At 43.0% G+C, this 22,919-nt stretch overlaps 2 protein-coding genes across 3 annotated transcripts; both read left to right on the top strand.

The window, feature by feature from the left end:
- The first annotated feature begins 163 nt into the window (after positions 1-163).
- On the top strand, positions 164-14,722 carry CCT3 (chaperonin containing TCP1 subunit 3). The gene is given in 14 exon segments (NM_001017934.3): positions 164-267; positions 2,264-2,325; positions 3,010-3,060; positions 3,150-3,212; positions 4,255-4,351; positions 7,354-7,471; positions 8,923-9,109; positions 9,743-9,892; positions 10,781-10,913; positions 11,094-11,175; positions 12,236-12,416; positions 13,138-13,383; positions 13,639-13,770; positions 14,389-14,722. Coding segments are annotated over 14 exon segments (1,638 nt in total). The 5' UTR covers positions 164-236; the 3' UTR covers positions 14,494-14,722.
- Positions 14,723-19,930: 5,208 nt separating this feature from the next.
- On the top strand, positions 19,931-22,816 carry GLMP (glycosylated lysosomal membrane protein). 2 transcript variants are annotated; one of them, NM_001105476.1, is made up of 6 exons: positions 19,963-20,077; positions 20,530-20,787; positions 20,993-21,193; positions 21,318-21,536; positions 21,940-22,196; positions 22,311-22,816. In NM_001105476.1, the coding sequence occupies exons 1-6, from the start codon at positions 19,964-19,966 to the stop codon at positions 22,474-22,476; spliced, it is 1,215 nt and encodes a 404-aa protein (NP_001098946.1). In that variant the 5' UTR covers position 19,963; the 3' UTR covers positions 22,477-22,816. The 2 variants fall into 2 exon arrangements, with proteins under 2 accessions (XP_005203658.1, NP_001098946.1); XM_005203601.5 differs by lacking the exon at positions 20,530-20,787 and having other exon boundaries at positions 19,931-20,077.
- The last annotated feature ends 103 nt before the right edge of the window (positions 22,817-22,919 follow it).

Raw genomic sequence — 22,919 nt, forward strand, 5'->3', positions numbered from 1 at the left:
CTCTATCTAACTTGCCCTGCGTTCTTACGCAGGGGGTGGGGCTAAGAATGTCAATTGGTGTGTTTTCGTGCCGGTCAGTGACATGCATGCAGTGATTGGTGGTGACTCAGAGGGTAGCGGGTTTAGGTGTGAGCCCCGAGGAGGCAGCGTTTTCTGGGCTTCTCTCTGGTTCTCTCTCTCCAGAAGGTTCTGCCGGTTCCCCCAGCTCTGGGTACCCGGCTCTGCATCGCGCCGCCATGATGGGTCATCGTCCGGTGCTCGTGCTTAGTGAGTTGTGGGGAAGGTTGGGAAGGGACTCCCTTCGCCGCCCTCCCCTTTCGCACTTAACAGCCTTGCCCCAGCCCAATCGCGCCCTGGTTCGGCCGCGGAGCCTTCCAGTCGTTCATTTTGGAAGCCCCTTCTCCCGTTTCCCTCTTTCCTTAACCCATTCCCCTGTCTTCGCAAACGCCAATTGACCTTACCCTCGCCGAACGCGAGGCTCTGTCTTTCCGGGCAGTGACCTCGGAAAGATGCTTCCCACTCGGCGTTCCGTTCTTCACTCCCAACCCTTGCCCCTGCACGCTTCCTTGAGCGATTTTCAGTGTGTAGCTGAATGAATAAATATTTTTTAATTTGGCCTAGCTTTATAATCTTGGTCCATCCTTTAATAGTGGTGTGGTTTCGGCCAAATAAAGATCGAAATAGTTCCATCTTTATTATTAGGGTTAACAGTATTTCCTCGTAGAATTGTGAGGCTTAAATGAGATAAGTAGATACAATTGTTTAAAAGAGGGTCTGGCAAACAGCGAGTTTCCTTGGCCACTTTTTTTTATGATAACTGTTGTCTTGAATTTTCATTTGTTAACCCCTGTTCCTGATGTAACCCTGCTTCTCTCACTGATCATATTATATTAGATGTAATTATCCCTGCAAATGTCTCGTCCGTTGTAATCTTTCCCACTTACGAACTGAGTTTTCCCAAATTTCTTAATTAGTTCTTTTTACCTTCGGGAACATCCCAGATTTCTTGTTTACTTATGAGTCCCATTTCACTTGTCTTCCCCTGGTATGTTTCTATCCTGTGTAACTTCTGTACCTCATCCTGCATGATCACTTGACATGCTTGACTAGCCATTTTGCCTTTCTCACCATCTTCTGTGTAAAGAATGCTGTTCCGAGATTTTATCTATTTTCTCTACACCTGAAAAATAACTATTTTAAGACAAGCATTCGCTTAACTCAGAAATAAAAAATATTTTTTCCTGATGAATCCATCAGAAAGATCCATGCAGGATTTTAGTTAACAATGCCTGAAATAGGGATCTAAATCCAGAGAGTTGTGTTTAGATTTGATGGGACGGGATCGAAAATTTTACAACAAATTGTAAGGAAAATATAATTTGGAGAGAGGAGTGAGAAAAACAATACATTGGTTCAGTTATGGCCATTGGCTTGTCTCTCATTGAAAGGGCCCTAGGGTGAGTTAGTGGTGCATTGTGCAACCTTTCTGAGGTCCGTGTTAATCCTTGGCAGTAGCAGCTGTAACTGATTGTGCTCCCTATTAAAGTATATAGTACACTGTTACTGATGGTAAGTGGGTAACTGAGGCATTCTGAGTATATCCAAGCATGAAGTGACCATATCTTGCAAACCCCAATACTTGTGAGTGTGTGTGCTCATTCCACAGCACACTGGGGGTCACTGTCAATAATTTATGCTGGGACTGGGTATGGTTCACCATATCCTAGTGTGAGAATGTAAATCCCCAGACTCTTTCCCTTGTTATATAAAGGAGAGATTCATGCTTTTTTAGGGACACCAGCCCTTTGAGAATCCGATACAGTTCAGATTATGAATCCTTGCTGTAAGTACATGAATGTTTGGTTAAAGGGAAAGTGATGACCAAGATTCTGAAGTGAAGCTTTGTGGATTGTTCTTATTATACCAGGAATTGAAGTAAATAAGTAAGTAGCCATAAGTACATGTGTTTATTTTTTAACAGTTTGTTGAGGTATAATTGATATTTAAAGAGTACAAGTCGATAAGCTTTAATCAGTGTATACATTCATGAAACCTGGGTGTGTGTTTATTTTCAAAGATTAGGGAGTAGCTTATATACAGTGGAGCAATACTGGTGTGTCGCCTTTTTTTTTTTTTGAAGGATAATTGCTTTACAGAATTTCGTTGTTTTCTGTTGAAACTCAACATGAATCAACCGTAGGTATACGTATATCCCCTCCCTTTTGAATCTCCCTCCCATGCCTTTTGTTTTTATCTGTTTTAGGCCAGAACACAAAGCGTGAATCTGGAAGAAAAGTTCAATCTGGAAACATCAATGCTGCCAAGGTAGCATATTTTTTTAAGTTGTTTATAATAGTTTGCCTGTATTTGTATTTCTGTATTTGTGATTTGGTGGAAGAAAATTTGATTTCCTTTCCTTCAGGACATTTCCCTTTTGGTGGTAAGGAGAAAGAAGCCTTCCCTCTCTGAGATGTATCTAATGGTCTTCTCATATTGTGCATATTATATTGCATGTTTGTGTTTGCCTCCCATACTAGACTGAATTACTTGGGTAAAAGAACTATATTAATTCCCTTTTGTATTCCTAGTACTTACTGTAGATCCTGGATATGTATATTCAGTAAACATCTGTTGAATGAAAGAATAAAATAGCCCTGGATATAATTTAGCATGGGGTGGAAGCCACTATCATGGAAGGAAGTACAAATATGTGGACTTTCAGTTATCTGTGGACTGCTGGGAAACTGAAGCTGTGAGAGCTATGTCCCTTTTTTTTCCTTGTGAAAAGTTATTTCTTTGCATATCCAGAAAACATTCCCAAAGGGGGAAAGACAAAGAACAGAATCTAGCCATATGACACTCTATACTGAAAGTCAGTTGCAAACCCTACTTTAGAAGTGTCCTTGTTCAAACACTGGCTCTGTGAGTTGCCCATGCCCCTTCCCCTAAAACACACAATCACCATCCTCTGGTTTGTGCTTAACGTGTTTTGTATTTTCTTTCCAATAGACTATCGCAGATATCATCCGAACATGTTTGGGACCGAAGTCTATGATGAAGGTAGGCTTATTTCATACTGAAACTTCAGCTACACGTTTTCCCTTTCTGTTTTCTGGGACACTTAAATATAATCTTTGCTTTGGTCCTAGATGCTTTTGGACCCCATGGGAGGCATCGTGATGACCAATGATGGCAATGCCATTCTTCGAGAGGTAGGACTTTTCGTTTTGTTTTCTAACGTTTTACAAAAGATACATAAAGAGATAATGTAAATAATGGTTAGTTTCTTTGGGCTACTTAGAAGTTACCACAGACTGTGTGACTTGAAACAACAGAAATTTATTCTCATGAACTGGAGGCTGGGGGTCCAGACTCAGTGTGTCAGAAGTGACACACTCCCTCTGAAGGCTCTACGGAAGTACCCTTCCTCTTCTAGCCTCAGAATCTTGACCACATTCTTTGGCTTATAACCTGTCTTTCTGTCATATGGCATTCTCTTGTGTGTCTCCACCATCCCAGTGGTTGGATTTAGAGCCTACCCTGATTTGTCCTATAACCTCGTCTTAACTTGATTTCATCTTCAAAGACCGTATTTCCAAATATGGTTGAATTCACAGTTTCCAGGGAGTGAGGCATCAGCATGTTCTTTCAAAGGCCACAATTCAACCACCACAACGGTGCTCCCAATAAATTAGCTAAAAGATACTGTTCTGTTCTCGAGAAACTTTAATAGTTAAGTTGTCTAATGCATTCCTCCTCCTTCCCTCTGCCCCACTGCAAAAACTACTTGAAAAAGTGGTTTACTTAGATATCTTGGAGGCCAGTTTTAATCTTTAAATCTGTGATCAAACAATAACAGGGAGTAAGTGGAAGCAAGAATCTTTAAGAGTTAGGACCAAGCAGAATGGGTTAAGAGGTCTTTGAGTCGTGTTGATTCAATGAATTCTGCATTTTTCTTTTTCTAATTATTTGTGGCTGGGCTGGGTCTTCATTGCTACACCTGGGCTTTGTCTAGCTGCGGTGAGCAGGAGCTACTCTTCATTGCAGCGTGAGGGCTTCTCGTTGCCGTGGCTTCTCTTGTTCCCAACTACAAGCTCTAGGGAAGGCGGGCTCAGTGGTTGTGGCACACGGGCTTAGTTGCCCTGCAGCGTGTGGGATCTTCACGGACCAGGGATCAAACCCGTGTCCCCTGCATGGGCGGGCAGATTCTTTAACCACTGGACCACCAGGGTAGCCCTGTACTTTTCTTTTCAGATTCAAGTGCAGCATCCAGCAGCCAAGTCGATGATTGAAATTAGCCGGACACAGGATGAAGAGGTTGGAGATGGGACCACATCAGTAATTATTCTTGGTAAGAAGAGAATGGAAGGTTGATAAGGAAAATTAGATTGAAACATTAGATTTTTGCCAGAGATAATGTCAGTCTTTTTTATATTTTTGCCACACTGCTCAGTATGTGGGCTCTTAGTTCCCTGACCAGGGATCAAACCAGCACTCCCTGCAGTGGAAGTGCAGTCTTAACCAATGTACTACCAGGGAAGTCCCCTGAGTCATATTTTAAGAACATTTTTACTAATCCATTAATTATAACTATTTAAAGAACTTGTTGCTAATTTTCTATGTATTCTCTCCCAACTGAGCATAAAATGTTCATCATGGTAAAGAGTAAGTTTTTCAAATGTGTTAGAGTAAATTACAGTCTATTCTCATTACAGTAAATTATTTTCTATAAAGTCACCGCAAACACTGAATTAGTACTAAACCATCGCTCCCGGAGAAGGCAATGGCACCCCACTCCAGTACTCTTGCCTGGAAAATCCCATGGACGGAGGAGCCTGGTAGGCTGCAGTCCATGGGGTCGCTAGGAGTCGGATACGACTGAGCGACTTCACTTTCATGCATTGGAGAAGGAAATGGCAATCCGCTCAAGTGTTCTTGCCTGGAGAATCTCAGGGACGGGGGAGCCTGGTGGGCTGCCGTCTATGGGTCGCATAGAGTCGGACACGACTGAAGCAACTTAGCAGTAAACCATCACTCCAGGAGGTAATATGGGGTTAGATGCCTTTGAGCCTCTGGTCACATACTTTATCAAGCATAAATATGTGTTTTATGTTTTGTTTTAAAGTGAAGTTGCTCAGTCGTGTCCAACTGTTCATGACTCCGTAGACTGTAGCCCACCAGGCTTCTCCGTCCATGGGGTTTTCCAGGCAAGAATACTGGAGTGGGTTGCCATTTCCTTCTCCAGGGGATCTTCCCCACCCAGGGATTGAACCCAGGTCTCCCGCATTGCAGGGAGATGCTTTACCCGCTGAGCCATTAGGAAAGCTCTGGATGTTGTTTTTAAGTAAACATGGTTTGTTTTAAAGATACTGTATTTAATGTACATTGTTGACTCATTAACATTGAACTCATGCCCAATATCATTGTAACTCACACCTGAACTAAGCTTATCTAGTAAGTTCATTGTCTTTACAAGGCACATCAGAGCCTTCTTGCACGTGGGAAAACTAGATAGTACTTAAGGGCTTTCAACAGTGAAATCACCAAGAAAATGCACAAATTTGAGGAAAACTTGCCACTAAATATACCACATAAAGGACACTTTTTTACAAGATGAGAGCTGAAACAAGGCAGAGCATTCAGTCTTGCCTGGGAATTGTATGCATTGGGTGCTTTAAATTTTTCATCTCTGCGTGTCTGTGAATGACCATTTAAGTGCAGTAAATACTGATTTTGAGATTACAGATTTTAGTGAGTAGTAAAATAGAGAAATATAGAAACTTAAGACTGAGTCTTAGCTATACATGTTTTAATGGCCTAATCTTTCTGCATTCTGTGGGATCATAAAACATCCATTTGAAAACTTAGCGTGTTGCCTTAGTTTCATAAATTTTAAGTTGATTGTGAAATTTTTATAATAGCATTCATTTTGAAAATATCTGTAGCAACATGAGAATTTTCTGATGGTAATCTTACTGGCTCAGTAATAGAGAATCCTTGGCCACCTCATGCGAAGAGTTGACTCATTGGAAAAGACTCTAATGCTGGGAGGGATTGGGGGCAAGAGGAGAAGAGGATGAGATGGCTGGATAGCATCACTGACTTGATGGATGTGAGTCTCAGTAAACTCCGGGAGTTGGTGATGGACAGGGAGGCCTGGCGTGCTACGATTCATGGGGTCGCAAAGAGTCGGACACGACTGAGCAACTGATCTGATCTGATCTGATCTGAATAGAGAATCCACCTGCCAGCGCAGGAGGCTGGGATCCCTGGGTTAGGAAGATCCCCTGGAGAAGGATGTGGCAACCCACTCTAGTATTCTTGCGTGGGAAATCCCATTGACAGTGAAACCTGATGGACCATAGTCCATGGTGTTGAAAAAGTTGAATACCAACAACAGCAATCTTAGTTGAATCTTCTGAAGATACTAAATAGGTTAACTATCCATAGGTCTAGGTATTTTAGACATAGCTATTTAAAAAACACCAAAATATTGCCATTTCTGAAGATAACTTCTATGATACTATTCTGGCTGCTGTTTAACAGGGCATAGTCTTTTCTAAGTTATTAGAGCATCTTTTAAAATATTTGATTATCTTTTAATATACTTAATAGTCACTTATGAATTCTAAAGTATCAAAATCAAACATTTGAGCTCATGTCAGAGAGTAGATAGGTGAACTTTGACACATTTGTGTACATTTTAAGAATTACTGTCAAAAAAAAAAGAATTAGTGTCAGTGGACCTGATAATATAAGCATTTTGTAAAAGGCCCTTTTTTGACCAAAATTAATGGTGTTTTAGAAGCAAACTTTTGTATGTCAGTGTGTATTTGTATTTCTCTGTGTTTGTGTGTGTTTTAATTAGAATTAAAAAGTAAGGATAGTTTTTAAAAGAAAGAGGCATTTTACCAATAATTCCTCTTCCAAAGGGTAAGATTTTAATGGGTATTCTCTGGGTGTAGAGTTTTGGTGGGGGGGTTCAGTACCTGCAGTTTGACTACATCTTAGGTATTGAAATAATAATAAGCAAATAGATTTTCCTTTATGTATTTTTCTTTCTTTTTAGAGTCTTTGGAAAAATATTTACTGTTTAAGAAACTGATAACATAAGTAGTTAGATCACAGAATTAAGTAAACCCTAGGATCAATCTTTAGTCATTTAAAATGTATCTGATTAGTACTTTATTTCAGAGTTGGCTTGTACAGAGTACAAAATTTGAAATAGTGTTGGCATACCTTTGGGGCAGACCTGCTTTAGAAAAAAAGAGCAGGTATTTTAGAAGCTTTAATGAAGTTGTTTTGAAATCCAGATACTTTTTAAGATGTTATGGTATATATATCTTTTTTCAGCTGGGGAGATGCTGTCTGTGGCTGAGCACTTCCTAGAGCAGCAGATGCACCCAACAGTGGTGATCAGTGCTTACCGCAAGGCATTGGACGATATGATCAGCACCCTTAAGAAAATAAGGTATTGGAGGTGGGGACCAGAAGCGGGTGGTGTCGACCAAGGAAGGCCTGAAGACCGATCTGTTCTTAGGTGGTAAAGGAAGGCCGGGCACATCACCAGTAGTTCGTATTATTTTGCAAGGAGAAAGAGGGGAGCAAAATGAAGGGAAGGATAAGGGGAATAAAAGTTTTTAGAAAACGGCCAAGGATCCAGAACAGACAAATAAAAGGAGCTAGGTTCAGTTCTTCAAAACATGCTTTGGTTACATGCAGCCTGCTAGTTTCCATGTTATGCCTTGGGGAATGTATAGTAAGTGAACTAGAGTTTCACTCCAAAGTTACAGATTGTAGTAGGAGAAACAAGGAGTTAGATAACTGTGATTATTGAGGACTTAATATTAAAATATCCTACCATCATGTATGATTATAACTAATCCAGTCAGTACTCTCTGTAATACACAGCATTGTATAGGATAATAGTCAGCTATATTCATTAAAACGAAAAGGATGGTACTGAAAATGCTGTTTGAATCCAGTCTAGTTATCACAGAACTTGCCGTTGGTCTGTGTTTGCTGAGTGCTATAAGGTATAATAAAAAGAATATAAAAATGTGTGACTTCTACTTAAGGGAATGTCAGTTAAATGAGAAGATGATACAAAATGCAGAACTTTTTTATTAAAACAGTTGTTATAAAACCTATAATCTACTCATATTCTTGGGTTGTTGGATGCACAAGTACCCCGCAGTGTGGAAGCTTTGTATTGTACCGCCTGCTATTAAGAAACAAAGTTCTTGATAACTAGCACTCCTAGAGAATGAGGTGTTTGATTGCAGGTGATTTTATGAAGTAAGCTTTGTAAGAACGTAGAGATACAAAGAATTTATTGAATATTGGGAGCTGAGTCATTAACATTCTTCTTTTTGTCAAGCAATAACTTTTGAAGCTATTGCTTTTTTCTCTAAAATACATGATTCAACAACTATTTAATGATTGCTTATTGTGTGTCTTACACTGTTAATAACAGGGATTTCAGCAGTATGTGAAAATTCGGACAAGATAGTATCCAAGGTCTTCTACAACTTTCAGGATTTTTTAGTTAAGGGATGAAGTTTCAAAGATGAAATGTGTCTTGACTCAAGTTGTTAAAGTTATATAGAGTGTATATGGTTGGAGTAGACAGGAAAGAGAATATTGTACTGTAAACTCTTAAGTAAATGTGGAGGGTTGTCAGAGGAGGGAGCAGATTATTCAGGGATTTGAGACACCTTCCAGGGATGGGTTAATTGTAAGCTTTCTGAAAAGCAGAAGATGGACAAGGTTACTTCTTGATAACTTTAGTTTCCTATGAAGAAACAAATTTCCCCTTCTTCTGCCTGTTGGCCCACTGTTATAGCCATCAAGATGTAGATGAGGGATTTCTTAAATATCCAAGATCCACCTGACCATATTACCCGTTTTTCTTTTCTCCAGTATCCCTGTCGACACCAGTAACCGAGATACGATGCTGAACATCATCAACAGCTCCATTACTACCAAAGTAATCAGTCGGTGGTCTTCTTTGGCTTGCAACATTGCCCTGGATGCTGTCAAAACTGTACAGTTTGAGGAGAACGGCCGGAAAGAGATTGACATCAAGAAATATGCAAGGGTAGAAAAGGTAAACTCTTCAAGTGTGTACTTTGCTTGCGGAGGAAGTAAGTTTAAATCAGAGGAAGATACCTTTGTTATTAGAACCAGGAAGAAGAGTATTTACTACCTGGAAAACAAAAATCTTGAAAAAGAAGGTACTAAAGAGGTATCTGAAATAATTCTGTTAGCTTCACTGCTCTCTCTACCCACGGTTTACAGGGGCAAGGGAAAGCCTTTTTTTTTTTTTTGTCTGTATTTGTGTGCATATCAGACACTAGGTCAGGAAATAAGGGCTCTATACCATAGCACTAATAAAGCTTTCTCCATCTAAGATTTAAAAGAAGCATTAATAACTTGTGACCAGTAGAGGGAGCCCTATACCTAAAATTCGTGGAACTCTTTCAGGAGGTAGAGATATATGCCCCTTTAAATCTTGGTGAATCACTGAACTTCTGTTTCAGCCAACCTTCAAATTGTGTGTCATGGTCTAAGATTGATGTGCTTCCTAGAAAGAAAGAAAGGTGATTGAAGCTGTAGTTGTTTTTGAGGTTTGTGGAAAATTTAGAAATCTGAAATGGTGGTTATTTGGGAAGGATGAATGTCTGAAAAGGAAGTTGAGAAGTGTCTCCTGGTTGTGGATTAAAGTAATTCTTTTGCTCAGATACCTGGGGGCATCATTGAAGACTCGTGTGTTTTACGTGGAGTCATGATTAACAAGGATGTGACCCATCCACGAATGCGACGCTACATCAAGAACCCTCGCATTGTGTTGCTGGATTCTTCTCTGGAGTACAAGAAAGGAGAGAGCCAGGTAAGGGCGTCGGCCCTGTCCAGTCAAGTTGATGTAAGACTCTGTTTCTATACCAAGGAGGTAAGAAGTGCTTGGTACATGCCTGCTGTGTGACCTTTACAACAACCCTTAAGAGCAAATGATACTGACTTTCATTTTACAGATGAGGGATCTGTAGCTCAGAAAAGTTAGGTTAATTGCTTCAGGAACATACCTTGTATTGGCCAAATCAGAATTTGAACCCAGCTCTGTTTGGCTTCAGAGTATCATGCAACCTTTTCTAATGCATTAGTAGAACATGGAGTAGGAGTTAATTGAGCTTTGAAGTGCTAAAAAATTTCCAAAGGACAGGAAACTCAAGGCTCCATCACACTTGAATAAAAGTAATTGAAGCTTATCAAACGGTGATTGGGAACAAGAATCATTATAAGTTGGGAGAATTAAGACCCTGAGTTACCCTGCATGCTGACAAGTCAGAGGAAACATTGAACTAAGTGGCTATAGACCTTAGCCAAACTCTCCACTAATTGCATGTGACTTTCCTTCCAGTAAATAACTAAATGGGCTTAAGCTAGATGTAGATGATTCTTGGAGCTAAACTGGTGTACAAAGGTGTTGGATCATGGTTTATTCCAGCTCTTGCTTTCTGGGATACATGAGAGGGCTAAACAGAGGGGTCGGGTGGGATTGTGTGTGTTCGTGTGTGTGTGTGTGTGACTTGCTCGGTCTTGTCCAACTCTTTGCAATCCCGTGGACTGTAGCCCGTTAGGCTCTTCTGTTCATGGGATTCTCCAGGCAAGACTGGAGTATGTTGCCATTTCCTTCTATACCAGAGGGAGTGTAGTAGTAGCTAAAGAGCTTCACCAGTTCAGAATTTTTAATTCATGGTGACTTTTCTTCACCACATAGACTGACATTGAAATCACACGAGAGGAAGACTTCACTCGAATCCTCCAAATGGAAGAAGAGTACATTCAGCAGCTCTGTGAGGACATTATCCAGCTGAAGCCAGATGTGGTCATCACAGAGAAGGGCATCTCCGGTAGGACTCCATTCATTTTTCCAGACTGCTGTTGTGGTAGAAGAGGATGGGTAATTTTTTTCATCCCATGTTGTCATATACTGAACATAATTGACGGGTGATGGTTAGGGTACATGGAAGATAAAAGCAGTTCAGAACCCGGAATTTCTGGCTTCCAACTTGACATCTCTATTTCCACAGATTTAGCTCAGCACTACCTCATGCGAGCAAATATCACAGCCATCCGCAGAGTCCGGAAGACAGATAATAATCGCATTGCTAGGTGAGTAGGTCAGGTAGAAATAAAATTGTGCTCCTTCCCATGTGTTTTTATTTTGTAGCTTCATAATGTAGTCATCATTATCTGATAAAGCTTAACAGGATACAATCAGCCAAATCATTTACAGGTGGAAATAACCTGGGATTAGCCATCTGCCCTCTTCAGAGGTCCCCCAGAGTAACAATTATCTGCTGCATGAGATTCTGTTGCTCCTAACCAGAAGTGAACAGCTTATGCTTAGACATCTGTGATCACCACCTTGGTATAGGGGTCCATTTCAGAGTCGTCTGTTTTAACTAGCTCAGAATAATTAGCTTGATTGGATCCTCAGTTACTGTAATGCAACCTTAGATTGCATTCACTACTTCAGCATGGATATCTAGGCTTAGGTCCATCTTTTTTTTCTTTTTTTTTTTTTTAATGTTAAGTCTATCCTAACATCACATAATATGCCATAGATCCAAATGTGATTTTATACTTAAAACGCGATTTTATTCTTAAAACGCTTGCTCTGAAATGGCGCGGGGCATGCATGTGTATATATAGTTGACTCTGCATGCCCATGAGGCGGGGGGGAAGAATGACATAAAAAATTAGCCCTACATTCATTAAAATGGGGTCAGACATATATTTACCTTCCTTCTTGCTTGACCTTTGCTTTGTTTTTAGTGTAGTCCTGTTATTGGCCTTGAGATCTAACTAGGCAATATAGGACAAGTTCAACATAGAAATGACCACTATGTAACGTGCATAAGAACTCATTTGTCCAAATTTTAGGGTCTACTGAATATACTTTGAATTAAACAGTATCTCATTATAGTAATTATCTTAGGTATGTACACTTAAAAAACTATATTCGTTTAAGGAAACTTTATCTCTGTATTTGGAAATCTGTTTCACCAGGCAGCCAAGACCTCTCAAGTTCGGTAGAAATGTTACTAGCAATCCACTTTTGCCCTTCCTTTATCCCCCACCACAGACTCTAGGGACCAGGAAGGTGAGTCAAAGTATCTGACATCATCTGGTCTTCTCCCTGTCCCCCTCCTCCCCATCTAATCATTAGAGCCTGTGGGGCCCGGATAGTCAGCAGGCCAGAGGAACTGAGAGAAGAAGATGTTGGAACAGGGGCAGGCCTGTTGGAAATCAAGAAAATTGGAGATGAGTACTTTACATTCATCACTGAATGCAAAGACCCCAAGGCCTGCACAATTCTTCTCCGAGGGGCCAGCAAAGAGATTCTCTCGGTGAGTCAGCCTTAGAAGTGTGACTGAATTGAAGTAGGTCATTCCATTTCTTGAGAGTTTCCCAAAGGGCCTAAAATTTTCCTGTTTGCCATTTATAGTTATTCAGTTGTCATCTGAAGCTGCAAATGTTTTTATTTTAAATTGTGGTTAAAATTTTTTTAAATGTAACATTTATTGTCTTAACCATTTTTAAGTGTATTAGTTCAGCAGTGTTAAGTATATTCATATTCTTATGCAACAGATCTTTAGAACTTTTATTTTGAAAAAGTGAGGTGCTATACCCATTAAACTTGTTTCCCCATCCCCTAGCAACCATTGTTTTCTTATTTAAGTTGAAATGAATAAATATTACCTTTTTTTTTTAATGAGGTTAAATAACTTACGGAATGCACATAGCTAATAAGTACAGAGTTTCCACTATGCTGTGCAGCCTCCTAGAGTATACAAGTAGACAGGGCAGAGTAGGGTATAGGTCTTTCAAGCACAGGGGACAAAAGCCTAATATCCCAGAGTGACACCTCCTCCCCGTGGCCTTCTAGGAATTGTAGTTAATGTGTTTTTCCACAGTTACAGCATCTACCCTTCCCAAAAGGTTTGAAGGACCTTTCTTAGTCTGCCCTCTTTGGTGGTTTACCAAACTTGGCAATCAGGAAGTCCTTTGATGCTTCCGGTTTGTTCCTGAGTCATTGAACTTTGGCTTTATACTGTTTGCTTTCCCAAGGAAGTAGAACGCAACCTCCAGGATGCCATGCAAGTGTGCCGCAATGTTCTTCTGGACCCGCAGCTGGTGCCAGGGGGTGGGGCTTCTGAGATGGCTGTGGCTCATGCCTTGACAGAAAAATCCAAAGCCATGACTGGTGTGGAACAGTGGCCATATCGGGCTGTTGCTCAAGCCCTGGAGGTCATCCCTCGCACCCTTATCCAGAACTGTGGAGCCAGCACCATCCGTCTGCTTACCTCCCTTCGGGTGAGTTCCTTTCCACGCTGTTCTCTTAGGTAGGAAAAGCTGTGTTGGGACTAAGGGTGGTTCATGTCTGTCCCCCCAGGTTCTCCTGGTAGCTTCTTCCCTTAAAAACTGTATCTTAATTTTTACCTTATTTGCTGTCATTGGCATTTTCTCTTATTCCTACCTTATCAATCAGTGTATTTGGTTCTTGTCTAATGGTCTCTGTCAGTTCCTAATATTTTCCCCTTTAACTGTTTATGCTTGTTCCAACTACAGGCCAAGCATACCCAGGAGAATTGTGAGACTTGGGGTGTAAATGGTGAGACAGGCACTTTGGTGGACATGAAAGAACTGGGCATCTGGGAACCATTGGCTGTAAAGCTGCAAACGTATAAGACAGCAGTAGAGGTGAGGCAGTCAAAATCATATGCTGTGCTGTTTGAGTCTTCTTCAAAAGATCTCCCCGGGAATTCCATCCCCCTGCTTATTTTTAGCTCACTTCAAAAGCAAGGTAGTGGGAACTTTCCTGGTGGTCCAGTGGTTAAGACTTTACTCTCCACTTCAGGGTGCAGGTTTAGTGTCTAGTTTGGGAGCGAAGATCCCACATGCCTTGGGGCCAGAAAACCGAAATATAGAACAGAAATAATATCGTAACATTCAGTAAAGACTTTTTAAAAAATGATCCACATGAAAAAAAAGTCTTAAAAATAAAGAGCAAGGTAAGGAATTTCCTGGCAGACCAGTGGTTAGAACTCTGCTCTTTGACTGCCCAGAGCCCAAGTCCAGCCACTGCTCAGGGAACTAAGATCCAACAAGCTGTGTGGCACAGCCAAAAGGGAAAAAAAAGTTAACTAGCACAAGTAGCATCTCTTGCTTAGGGAGAACTCAATTTACATTCAAGACTATTGAAGGGTAGATTTCAGATAAAATGATAATTATGTAGGAGGAGCTGGGTGATAATGTCTAAAAGAAAACAAGTGTCCTTCCTGTCTGCTGACCTCTTTGGGGCTGTGGTTTTTCTTCTAGACGGCAGTTCTGCTGCTGCGGATTGATGACATCGTCTCAGGCCACAAAAAGAAGGGTGACGACCAGAGCCGGCAGGGCGGAGCTCCTGATGCTGGCCAGGAGTGAGCAATGGACAAGGCAACCTCAACGCACAGAGCCAACAGAGTCTCCCCCTTCCCTGGGCCAGACTGCCAGGGACACTGTGGATATCTTTGTTTGGAAGGGATCAGGTTGAGGGGCAGCCCCAGTCTCTTTCTGTCCCAGCTCAGTTTGCAAAAGGCACTGACATGTAATTCTTCTCTATTGTAAGCTTTCCATTTAGTTTGCTTCCGATGATTAAATCTAAGTCATTTGAGATGGTTGTTATGTGTTTTTCAACCTTGGGTCATATCTCTGCCTCCTGGCAAGGAGGGAAAAGGCAAAAAACCTTACTGGGGAGAAAGAAGGATGGGGATTGAGGTCATTAGGTAACTTTGTCTTCTTGAGAGGGTATTCTTCACTCTTCTCAGTAGATGCTAGTTGGGATTGCTCTTGAAATTCAAAGCTTGATACTGTAAAGCTTAAAGAAGCACAACTTTGCATTCACCACCCAAAGAACAGGAAGAACCTGTCCCAACTATGATATTCCTTGTGTGTGGTTGTATGTAGAGCGACACCCAATATGTGCCAGGGCTCTGGCGTTCATCCTCAAGAACATAGAGCATGTGTTTTTTGTACTGTATCCTGTAGCTTTGCAGAATCTTTCCTGTCATACCTAGAATTCTTTCTTAGCTGTCTCCCAGGGTTCTTCCTGATTCCAGTCTATTCTGGCTTGCTGGCTTATTTTCCTGGTGTGTTTGTGTCACAGGAGGATCTCTACTTTCCCTGCTAACATTAACAAAAGATGTCCCATTTTGTGCTTCATTTTTATCAAGACAAAAAAAACGTCTTGTGACCCTGAGACTCTGGAGGCTAGGTGGGGCTAGCCTTTGATTTCTTCAGAGACCTTCCTCTGCGCCGTTCCCTGTTCCCTTTGTCCTCATGACTCATGCAACCAGATTGTATCTCCTCCGTGACCACAAGAGTTAGTATTACTAAGTTGAATGTCAGGTGGCATGATAATGGCTAGCACATAGTGCTTATTGTATAATGGCTGTGTTTTGGTCACTTTGCATATATTGGCCAGTCCTTAAAAGGACCCTGAAAGATGGGTAATAACCCTGTTTTATTAGGAATCCAAACCATAAAGTAGTTTGTCCAAGGGTCACAAAAATGATAAGTAGCAGGCCTAGAATTCCTGTGTAGATGGTCTGGCTCTAAAGTTGCATTTACAACTAGCAATGATGACTGAACAGAGGTGTGCCTGAAAAGGGTCTTTGGAGATCTGCTCTCATCACACCTGGTATTTAACTTGCTGTTTAACCCGGTCTAAAGTTTTCAGCTTTTCCTTTTCTATGAGAGGCTCTGAAACAAGCCTACCTACCTTTTGCTGAAATCCCTGCCTCTACATGAAGTATTAATTCCCTCAAGAGTTTTCAGACAAAGAAAGATAATGAGTTAATTCTCAAAGATCTTGAAGAGATGGTGGGAGGAATTGCCTCCCATTTGTTCTTTACAGTTTTCTAGGTCCATTCTGGTTTTACCTCTAGTGGTTAAATACATGGATAATTGTACATAGTAGTCTAACCTATGGAAATTCCTCCTGAAATGTTAGATCAATCTCTATCCTTCATCAGAGCTTTCAGAGCCACTTTGTGATTTTCCAAGCCTTTAAGTCATTACCCAAACAATTGTTGCCTGCATGAGCTCTAAAGTGATTCCATGAACACAGTTGTTGCTGCCACCTTGACTGTCATGATTCTCTGGCAAATTCCTGGATTCAACTAAATTCTATTCTGCACCTGCCCCCTCATAAAGCAGTGTTTTGGGGGTGGGGAGAGCCTTGAATCCTGTTAAACACTATGTACTCAGCCAAGACACTTGCGTGTATCCTCACATGCCAAGCCTAGAGGTGACCCTTGAGAGGTGCAACTATTTTTTTCTCAAGGAAAGGTTTTTAAATCTTACTGAAGTATAGGTGATGTACAGTGTTAATTTCTATTGTACAGCAGAGTGACTTATATTGACATATATTCTTTTTCATGTTCTTTTCTGTTCTGGTTTATCACAGGATAGAGAATGTAGCTCCCTGTGCTGTACAGTAGGACTTTGTCCATGCATTCTACGTGTAATAGTGTGCATATTACTAGTCCCAAACAGCCGATCCTGCTGTCCATCCCTAACAACCCTAAGTCTGTTCTGTATGTCTTTGAGTCTGTTTCTGTTTCACGAGTATGTTCATTTGTGTCATTTTGGGATTTTTTCTTTTTCTTTTTTGGATGTGCAACACAGCATGCAGGTCCTAGCCTCTCTGGCCAGGGATCATGTCCACACCCTCTGCAGTGGAAGCACAGATTCTTAACCACTGGACCACACCAGGGAAGTCCCTTTGTAGACATTTTTGGTGTGACATGGCCATGGTGACTGGTGTGTGTGTGTGTATATATAAGCTCATAGTCTATAATTTTTATTGGAGTATAGTTGATTTAATCTAGTTTTGATTTGCATTTCTTTAACAGTGTGATGAGCATCTTTTCATCTGCCTATTGGCCATTTGTATGTTTTCTTTGGAGACACGTCTGTTTAGGTATTCTGCCCATGTTTCAGTTGGGTGGTTTTTTTCTTGCAGTGGAATTGGATTACCTGTTTGTATATTTCGGAAATTAATCCCTTGTCAGTCTCATCATTTGCAAATATCTTCCAGTACATAGGTTGTCTTTTAGTTCTGTTTCTGGTTTTCTTTGCTGTATAGAAGCTTGTAAGTTTGATTAGGTCCCATTTGTTTATTTTTGCTTTTATTTCTGTTGTCTTGGGAGACTACCCTAAGAAACCATCCGTATGATTTGTGTCAGAATGTTTTGCATGTGTTCTCTTTTAGGAGATTTATGATGTCTTAAAATTGTCACCTCCCTAGTGACTCAGATGGTAAAGAGTCTGCCTGCAATGCAGGAGACCTGGGTTCAATCGCTGGGTTGGGGAGATCCCCTGGAGAAGGAAATGGCAACCCACTGCAGTATTTTTGCCTGGAAAATTCCATGGACGGAGAAGCCCTGGTACAGTCCTTGGGGTCACAGAAAGTCAGACAGGACTAAGTGATTTTCACATACATATGTTTGTCTGTAAGCCATTTGAGTTCTTTTTGTGGCTCAGCTGGTAAAGAATCTGCCTGCCATGCGGGAGACCTGGGTTCAGTCCCTGGGTTGGAAGATCCCCTAGAGAAGGGAAAGGCTACTCCAGTATTCTGGCCTGGAGAATTCCGTGGATTGTATAGTCCATGGGCTCTCAAAGAGTCAGACACGACTGAGTGACTTTCACTTTGTGTATGGTGTGAGATGTGTTCTACCTTCTTGGATTTACGTGAGACTGTCCAGCTTTTCCAACACAGCTTGCTGAAGATACTTTCCTTCATTCTATATTCTTGTTTCTTTGTCAAAGATGAGTTGTCCATAGGTGTTATGTGTTTACTTCTGGACTCTGTTTTGTTCCATTGATTCATATGTCTGTCTTTGTGCCGGCATCAAGCTGTTTTGATTACTGTAGCTTCGTAGTGTTGTCTGATGTCTGGGAGGGTTATGCCTCCTGCTTTGTTCTTTTCCCTAAGGATTGCTTTGGCAGGTCTGGGTCTTTTATGGTTCCATATAAATTTTAGAGTTTGTTCTAGTTCCTGTGAGAAATGTCATGGGTAATTTGATAAGGATCACATTAAATCTAAATAGATTGCTTTGGGTAGCATGGTCAGAAAAAAAATGAAAATTTTCAGGAAACTTGAGTTGATCCTAGACTAGCCATCAGAGGGGAAAAAATGAAATTGGATCCTTTCTTTGTTTCTTACAGCAAAATTAGTTTCTGGCAACTGAAAGATTTAAATATAAGAGCACTAGAAAAAAAACATGAGATTTAAAAATACGTTCATCAGGATTTCCCTGATGGTCCAGTGGTTAATAATTTGCCTGCCAGTGCAGGAGACATGAGTTCCCTGGTCTGGGAACATTCCACATGTCTTGGGGCAACCAAGCCTGAGCACCACAACTCCTGAAGCCCACACACAGCAACAAAGGCCCAGCACAGCCACAAGTACATTTTAAACTATATGCTTACATATCAGGGGAATTCCCTGGCACTCCTTGGGACTCCATGCTTTCACTGCCAAAGGTACAGGTTCCATCATGGGTCAGGGAACTTAAGATCTTGTGCTGTGTGGCAATAAATGAATGAGTGATAGGGACTCAGAAAAATAGGCAAAAGGTATAAATAGCTCCAGGGAAGCAAAAATAAATGACTAATAAAACGTGGAGAAGTGTTTGATTTTATTCATCGGGAAATACAAATTGTTTGGTAAGCACTCATCAGAGTGTGGGGGAAATGGGCCCTCAAACATGGTGTTATCAATTGAACTTCATAGAAGGCAACTTGAGGCAATTCTGCTGAGTATTAATCTTAAAGATTTGGTTACAAATATATGAAATGCTGATCATACAGGGATATTCTTTTCAGTGTTTTTTGCCTGTAGCAAAATGTTGGATACTATCAAGGTTCTAAGTATATCCGTGGAATATCCCCCCTGCAATGAAAGACTGGAGAGATACAGAATAGTCCTCAATATATGTGAAAAAAATTTCTAGACAGTGGATTCCATGGTATCCTATTACACACATATATGTATATAGTATTATTAAGTATGTATGTATATATGCAGTCCAGTGGTTAAGACTGCTTCCACTGCAGGGCATGGATTCAATTCCTAGTTGGGGAACTGAGATCCCACATGCCATGTGGTGTGGCCAAAAAAAGAATACATAAACATGAGCACGCATAGAATATTTTAGGAAGGACACATAAGAAACTGGTAATAATGGTTGTCTCAAGGAAGGACCCAGGTTGCTGATATCTTCTGGTACTTTATAAATACTGTACCATATGCATTTTTTTTAGCTAAAATGACTAGGATTAAGGAACAAAAACCAGAAGTGCATTCATTCAGCCAGGCATGCACTGAGTTATATATTCAGTTCTATGACAATTATGTATCACTTTCATGTCTTGTTTTCTGAGGTTTCTTTTCTCCACAGTAAAATTGTGAGCTCTCTTCCAAGACAAGAACCTGCATAGCCAGGGGCTCAATAATTACTAATAATTGACAGAAAGAACCCTCTGAGGTGTGCTATTCCCTCACCGAATTCTTTCAAATTCTCTGCGCCTTCTCTGCCACAGTCGTTCTGTAGATTCCATTTGGATGTTTGAATCCAGATATCATGCCCCCTTGTAGGTAACTTTAGTGGAACCAGTTGGGTAGGAGAGGTTAGGAGTGTGTCTGCAAATCTAGTCTGAGATAGCTCGCTTGCTAGCTCAGTTGGGGATGACAAACTCCTAACCTTTCTGATTCCATTCTTAATTCAAATACGGGAGGGAGGCGGACTCTTTAAGAACTGTTGTGATGGCCCCGCCCTTTTAAGAGATCAGCTGAATCTGTGAGTCACATGACTCCAGCGTCTCTTCCGCCCTCTGAAGTTGGGACCACATGAGCGGCTATGAAAAGCCTAGCCGGGGTTGGGGGTTCTGTGCCCTCAGCCCCGTGCTCCTGAGTCTACTGATGGCAGCTCCACTTGGCCTGCTAGGGGAGGAGACCCGCCAGGTGAGGGGCTACAGCAATAGGTGTTTCAGCATATGCTGCCTTGAAGGGTGGTTGGAATCTAGGACAACGGAAGGGTGGGGATGAAAGGTGCTTGCATTGACGAGTCGGGGCAGCCGTGGGTCACGGTACAGGATTATGGAGTAGGACGGATGTGGTAGAATCTGGACCCTGACTTAGCCCTGAGTCAGCCAGGTCCAAGCAAGTGTTGGATTTTTTCCTTCCTCTCAGCAGTGTGCCCTGATCTCTCCTCCAGGGTTAGGGCAGTTTGGGCTCTCCCTGCCTCTCCTCCAACCCATGTCTGCCCTTGACAGTGAGGTTCTCTTAGCTCCCACAAACATTCCTCTTGCACTCTTTCCCCATCATTTTGCAAGCCCCCTCTCATCCCCAGACATCTTTGTCCTGTGTCTCTCCCTGACCCTGTTCCCCTGACCAGCTTCTACTCCTTGTTCCAGGTGTCTCTGAAGGTCATCTCTAACAGGCTGGACTTTTCCCAGAACCTGCTTCACATTCGGGCAGTGGGCACCAATTCCACGCTGCACTATGTGTGGAGCAGCCTGGGTCCCCCAGCAGTGCTGTTGGTGGCCACCAACACCCCCAACAGCACCCTGAGTGTCAACTGGAGCCTCCTGCTCTCCTCTGATCCTGACGGGGGCCTGATGGTGCTCCCTGAGGAGAGCATCCAATTTTCTTCTGCCCTTGTCTTTACCAGGGTGAGGAGGTTGGGGGAGATCCGAGGGGAAGAGTGCAGAGGAGAGGGTTCATTCTAGAGGGAGAAATTGAAGACTGGGAGTAGGTGAAGTAGAGTCGTGTGTGAGAGCCTGGGGTGGGGCCAGTGAGTGCGGGGTCGTGATTCAGGAGAAAGGTGGACTCGGGCAAACCTTGTCCCTCCCCACCCCTTCCCCTCTCCCCCCACAGCTGTTTGAGTTTGACAGCACCAACATGTCTGATGCGGCCTCAAGGCCTCTGGGAAAATCATATCCCCCGTACTCCTTGGCCAATTTCTCCTGGAACAACATCACTGACTCACTGGATCCTGCCACCCTCAGCGCCACATTTCGAGGCCATCCCATTCGCGACCCCACTGGGGCTTTTACCAATGGCAGCCTGGCCTTCAGGGTAAGGATATAGGGAATTTGAACTCGAAAGGCTGGTTTATGAGGGTGGGAGTTAATGATAGGGGTCGCCTTCAAACATATGCATACACCTGCTTCCCACCTCTCCCATGCCTCTTCCATCTTAGGTCCAGGCCTTCTCCACATCTGGCCGACCAGCCCAACCCCCTCGCCTCCTGCACTCGGCGGACACCTGCCAACTAGAGGTGGCCCTGGTTGGGGCCTCTCCCCGGGGAAACCGCTCCCTGTTTGGGCTGGAGGTAGCCACCTTGGGCCAGGGTCCTGGCTGCCCCTCAATGCAGGAGCAGCACTCCATCGATGACGAGTATACCCCTGCTGTGTTCCAGGTGAGGCTTCCAGCAGAAAAGCAGACAGGTGGGCGTGTGAAGGGGGACTCTATCAGGACCTCAGAATCATTCAACAATTTACTGTTTAGCAATACTTCATTCAGTTCCTTTAAGTGCTGAATGCTATGCTAATGCATTTAGCCCAGAGGAAAGGCGGTGCAGTGTGACTCTTGCTCTGACTGGTGGGATGTGCAAGGGCCTGGGGTCCCAGAGTGGGGAGCTGGTGCAGGCTTGCTGAGTGTTGAGACTGGGAAAGGACTCCGTGCCACCCAGCTGTGAGTTCTAGAACCAGGCCTAGGATTCAGGACCGCTCATGACAGAGGGAGGCTGTGAAAGGGCAGGGGAACAGAAGGGCCAAGCATCTGTTGTCTTCCTCAACCTGTGTGTTTGCGTTTCTCCTCAGCTGGACCAGCTGCTATGGGGCTCCCTCCCATCAGGCTTCATGCAGTGGCGACCAGTGGCTTTCTCCCAGAAGCGGGGCAGCCGGGACTCAGCCATGCCCTGCCAATCTTCCCCGCTTCACCCCACCTTGGCATACCTTCTCCCCCAGTCACCCATCGTCCGAGCCTTCTTTAAGACCCAGGACCACTCCTGTGCCTTCAATCTGACATTTGGGGCTTCCACAGGCCCTGGCTACTGGGACCAACACTACCTCAGCTGGTGAGAGTCAAGGCCTGGGCCATGGGTTTGGGAGGTTGCAGTGGAGGAAGGCTAGGCCTCTCGGCCTTCCCTCCTAAGCCTGACTCCCTCTCTTTCTCACTCTGCTTGCTCTAGGTCCGTGCTCCTGGGTGTGGGCACCCCTCCAGTGGATGCCTTGTCCCCACTAGTCCTAGGCATCATGGCAGTGGCCCTAGGTGCTCCAGCACTCATGCTGCTGGCAGGAGGCCTGTTTCTGCTGCTGGGCCGCAAGCGGGACTCTGAATACCAGTCCATAAATTGAGGCCTGCTCTCTAGAGGAAAGGACATTACTGGACCTGCCTTGCTGGTCTGCAGGTTTGAGGGTCAGTATTCCCAGCCAGCTCCTCCTCTTCCGTATCTTCCTTTTTGGTAGAACCTCAGATCAGCCTCAACTTCCTGGGGGACCCAGGTGGGGCTTCCTTCCAACTCTGAGGAGGGACCAGACACAGAATGATTGCTAGAGGGAGGGTCCCCTCCATGTGGCCTCCCCGTTGCTCCACCATCCCATTTCCCTTGAATGGGACTCACAGGCCTAAATGAGAGAGGCCTTCTGACTGTTTGGTGCCCTGGAAGGCATGAAATAGACTAGTTTTTTTCCCACAGGGCTTGTCTCTCAATGTGATGCGTTGTTGGGCAGGTTTGGACCTGGTTCCAGGGAATGAGAGGGCTGGAGGAGGGGCGTAGAAGGCAAGTTCTTTTTGAAGC

This window comes from Bos taurus, chromosome 3 (genome assembly GCF_002263795.3).
Source record: "Bos taurus isolate L1 Dominette 01449 registration number 42190680 breed Hereford chromosome 3, ARS-UCD2.0, whole genome shotgun sequence".
NCBI lineage: Eukaryota > Metazoa > Chordata > Mammalia > Artiodactyla > Bovidae > Bos > Bos taurus.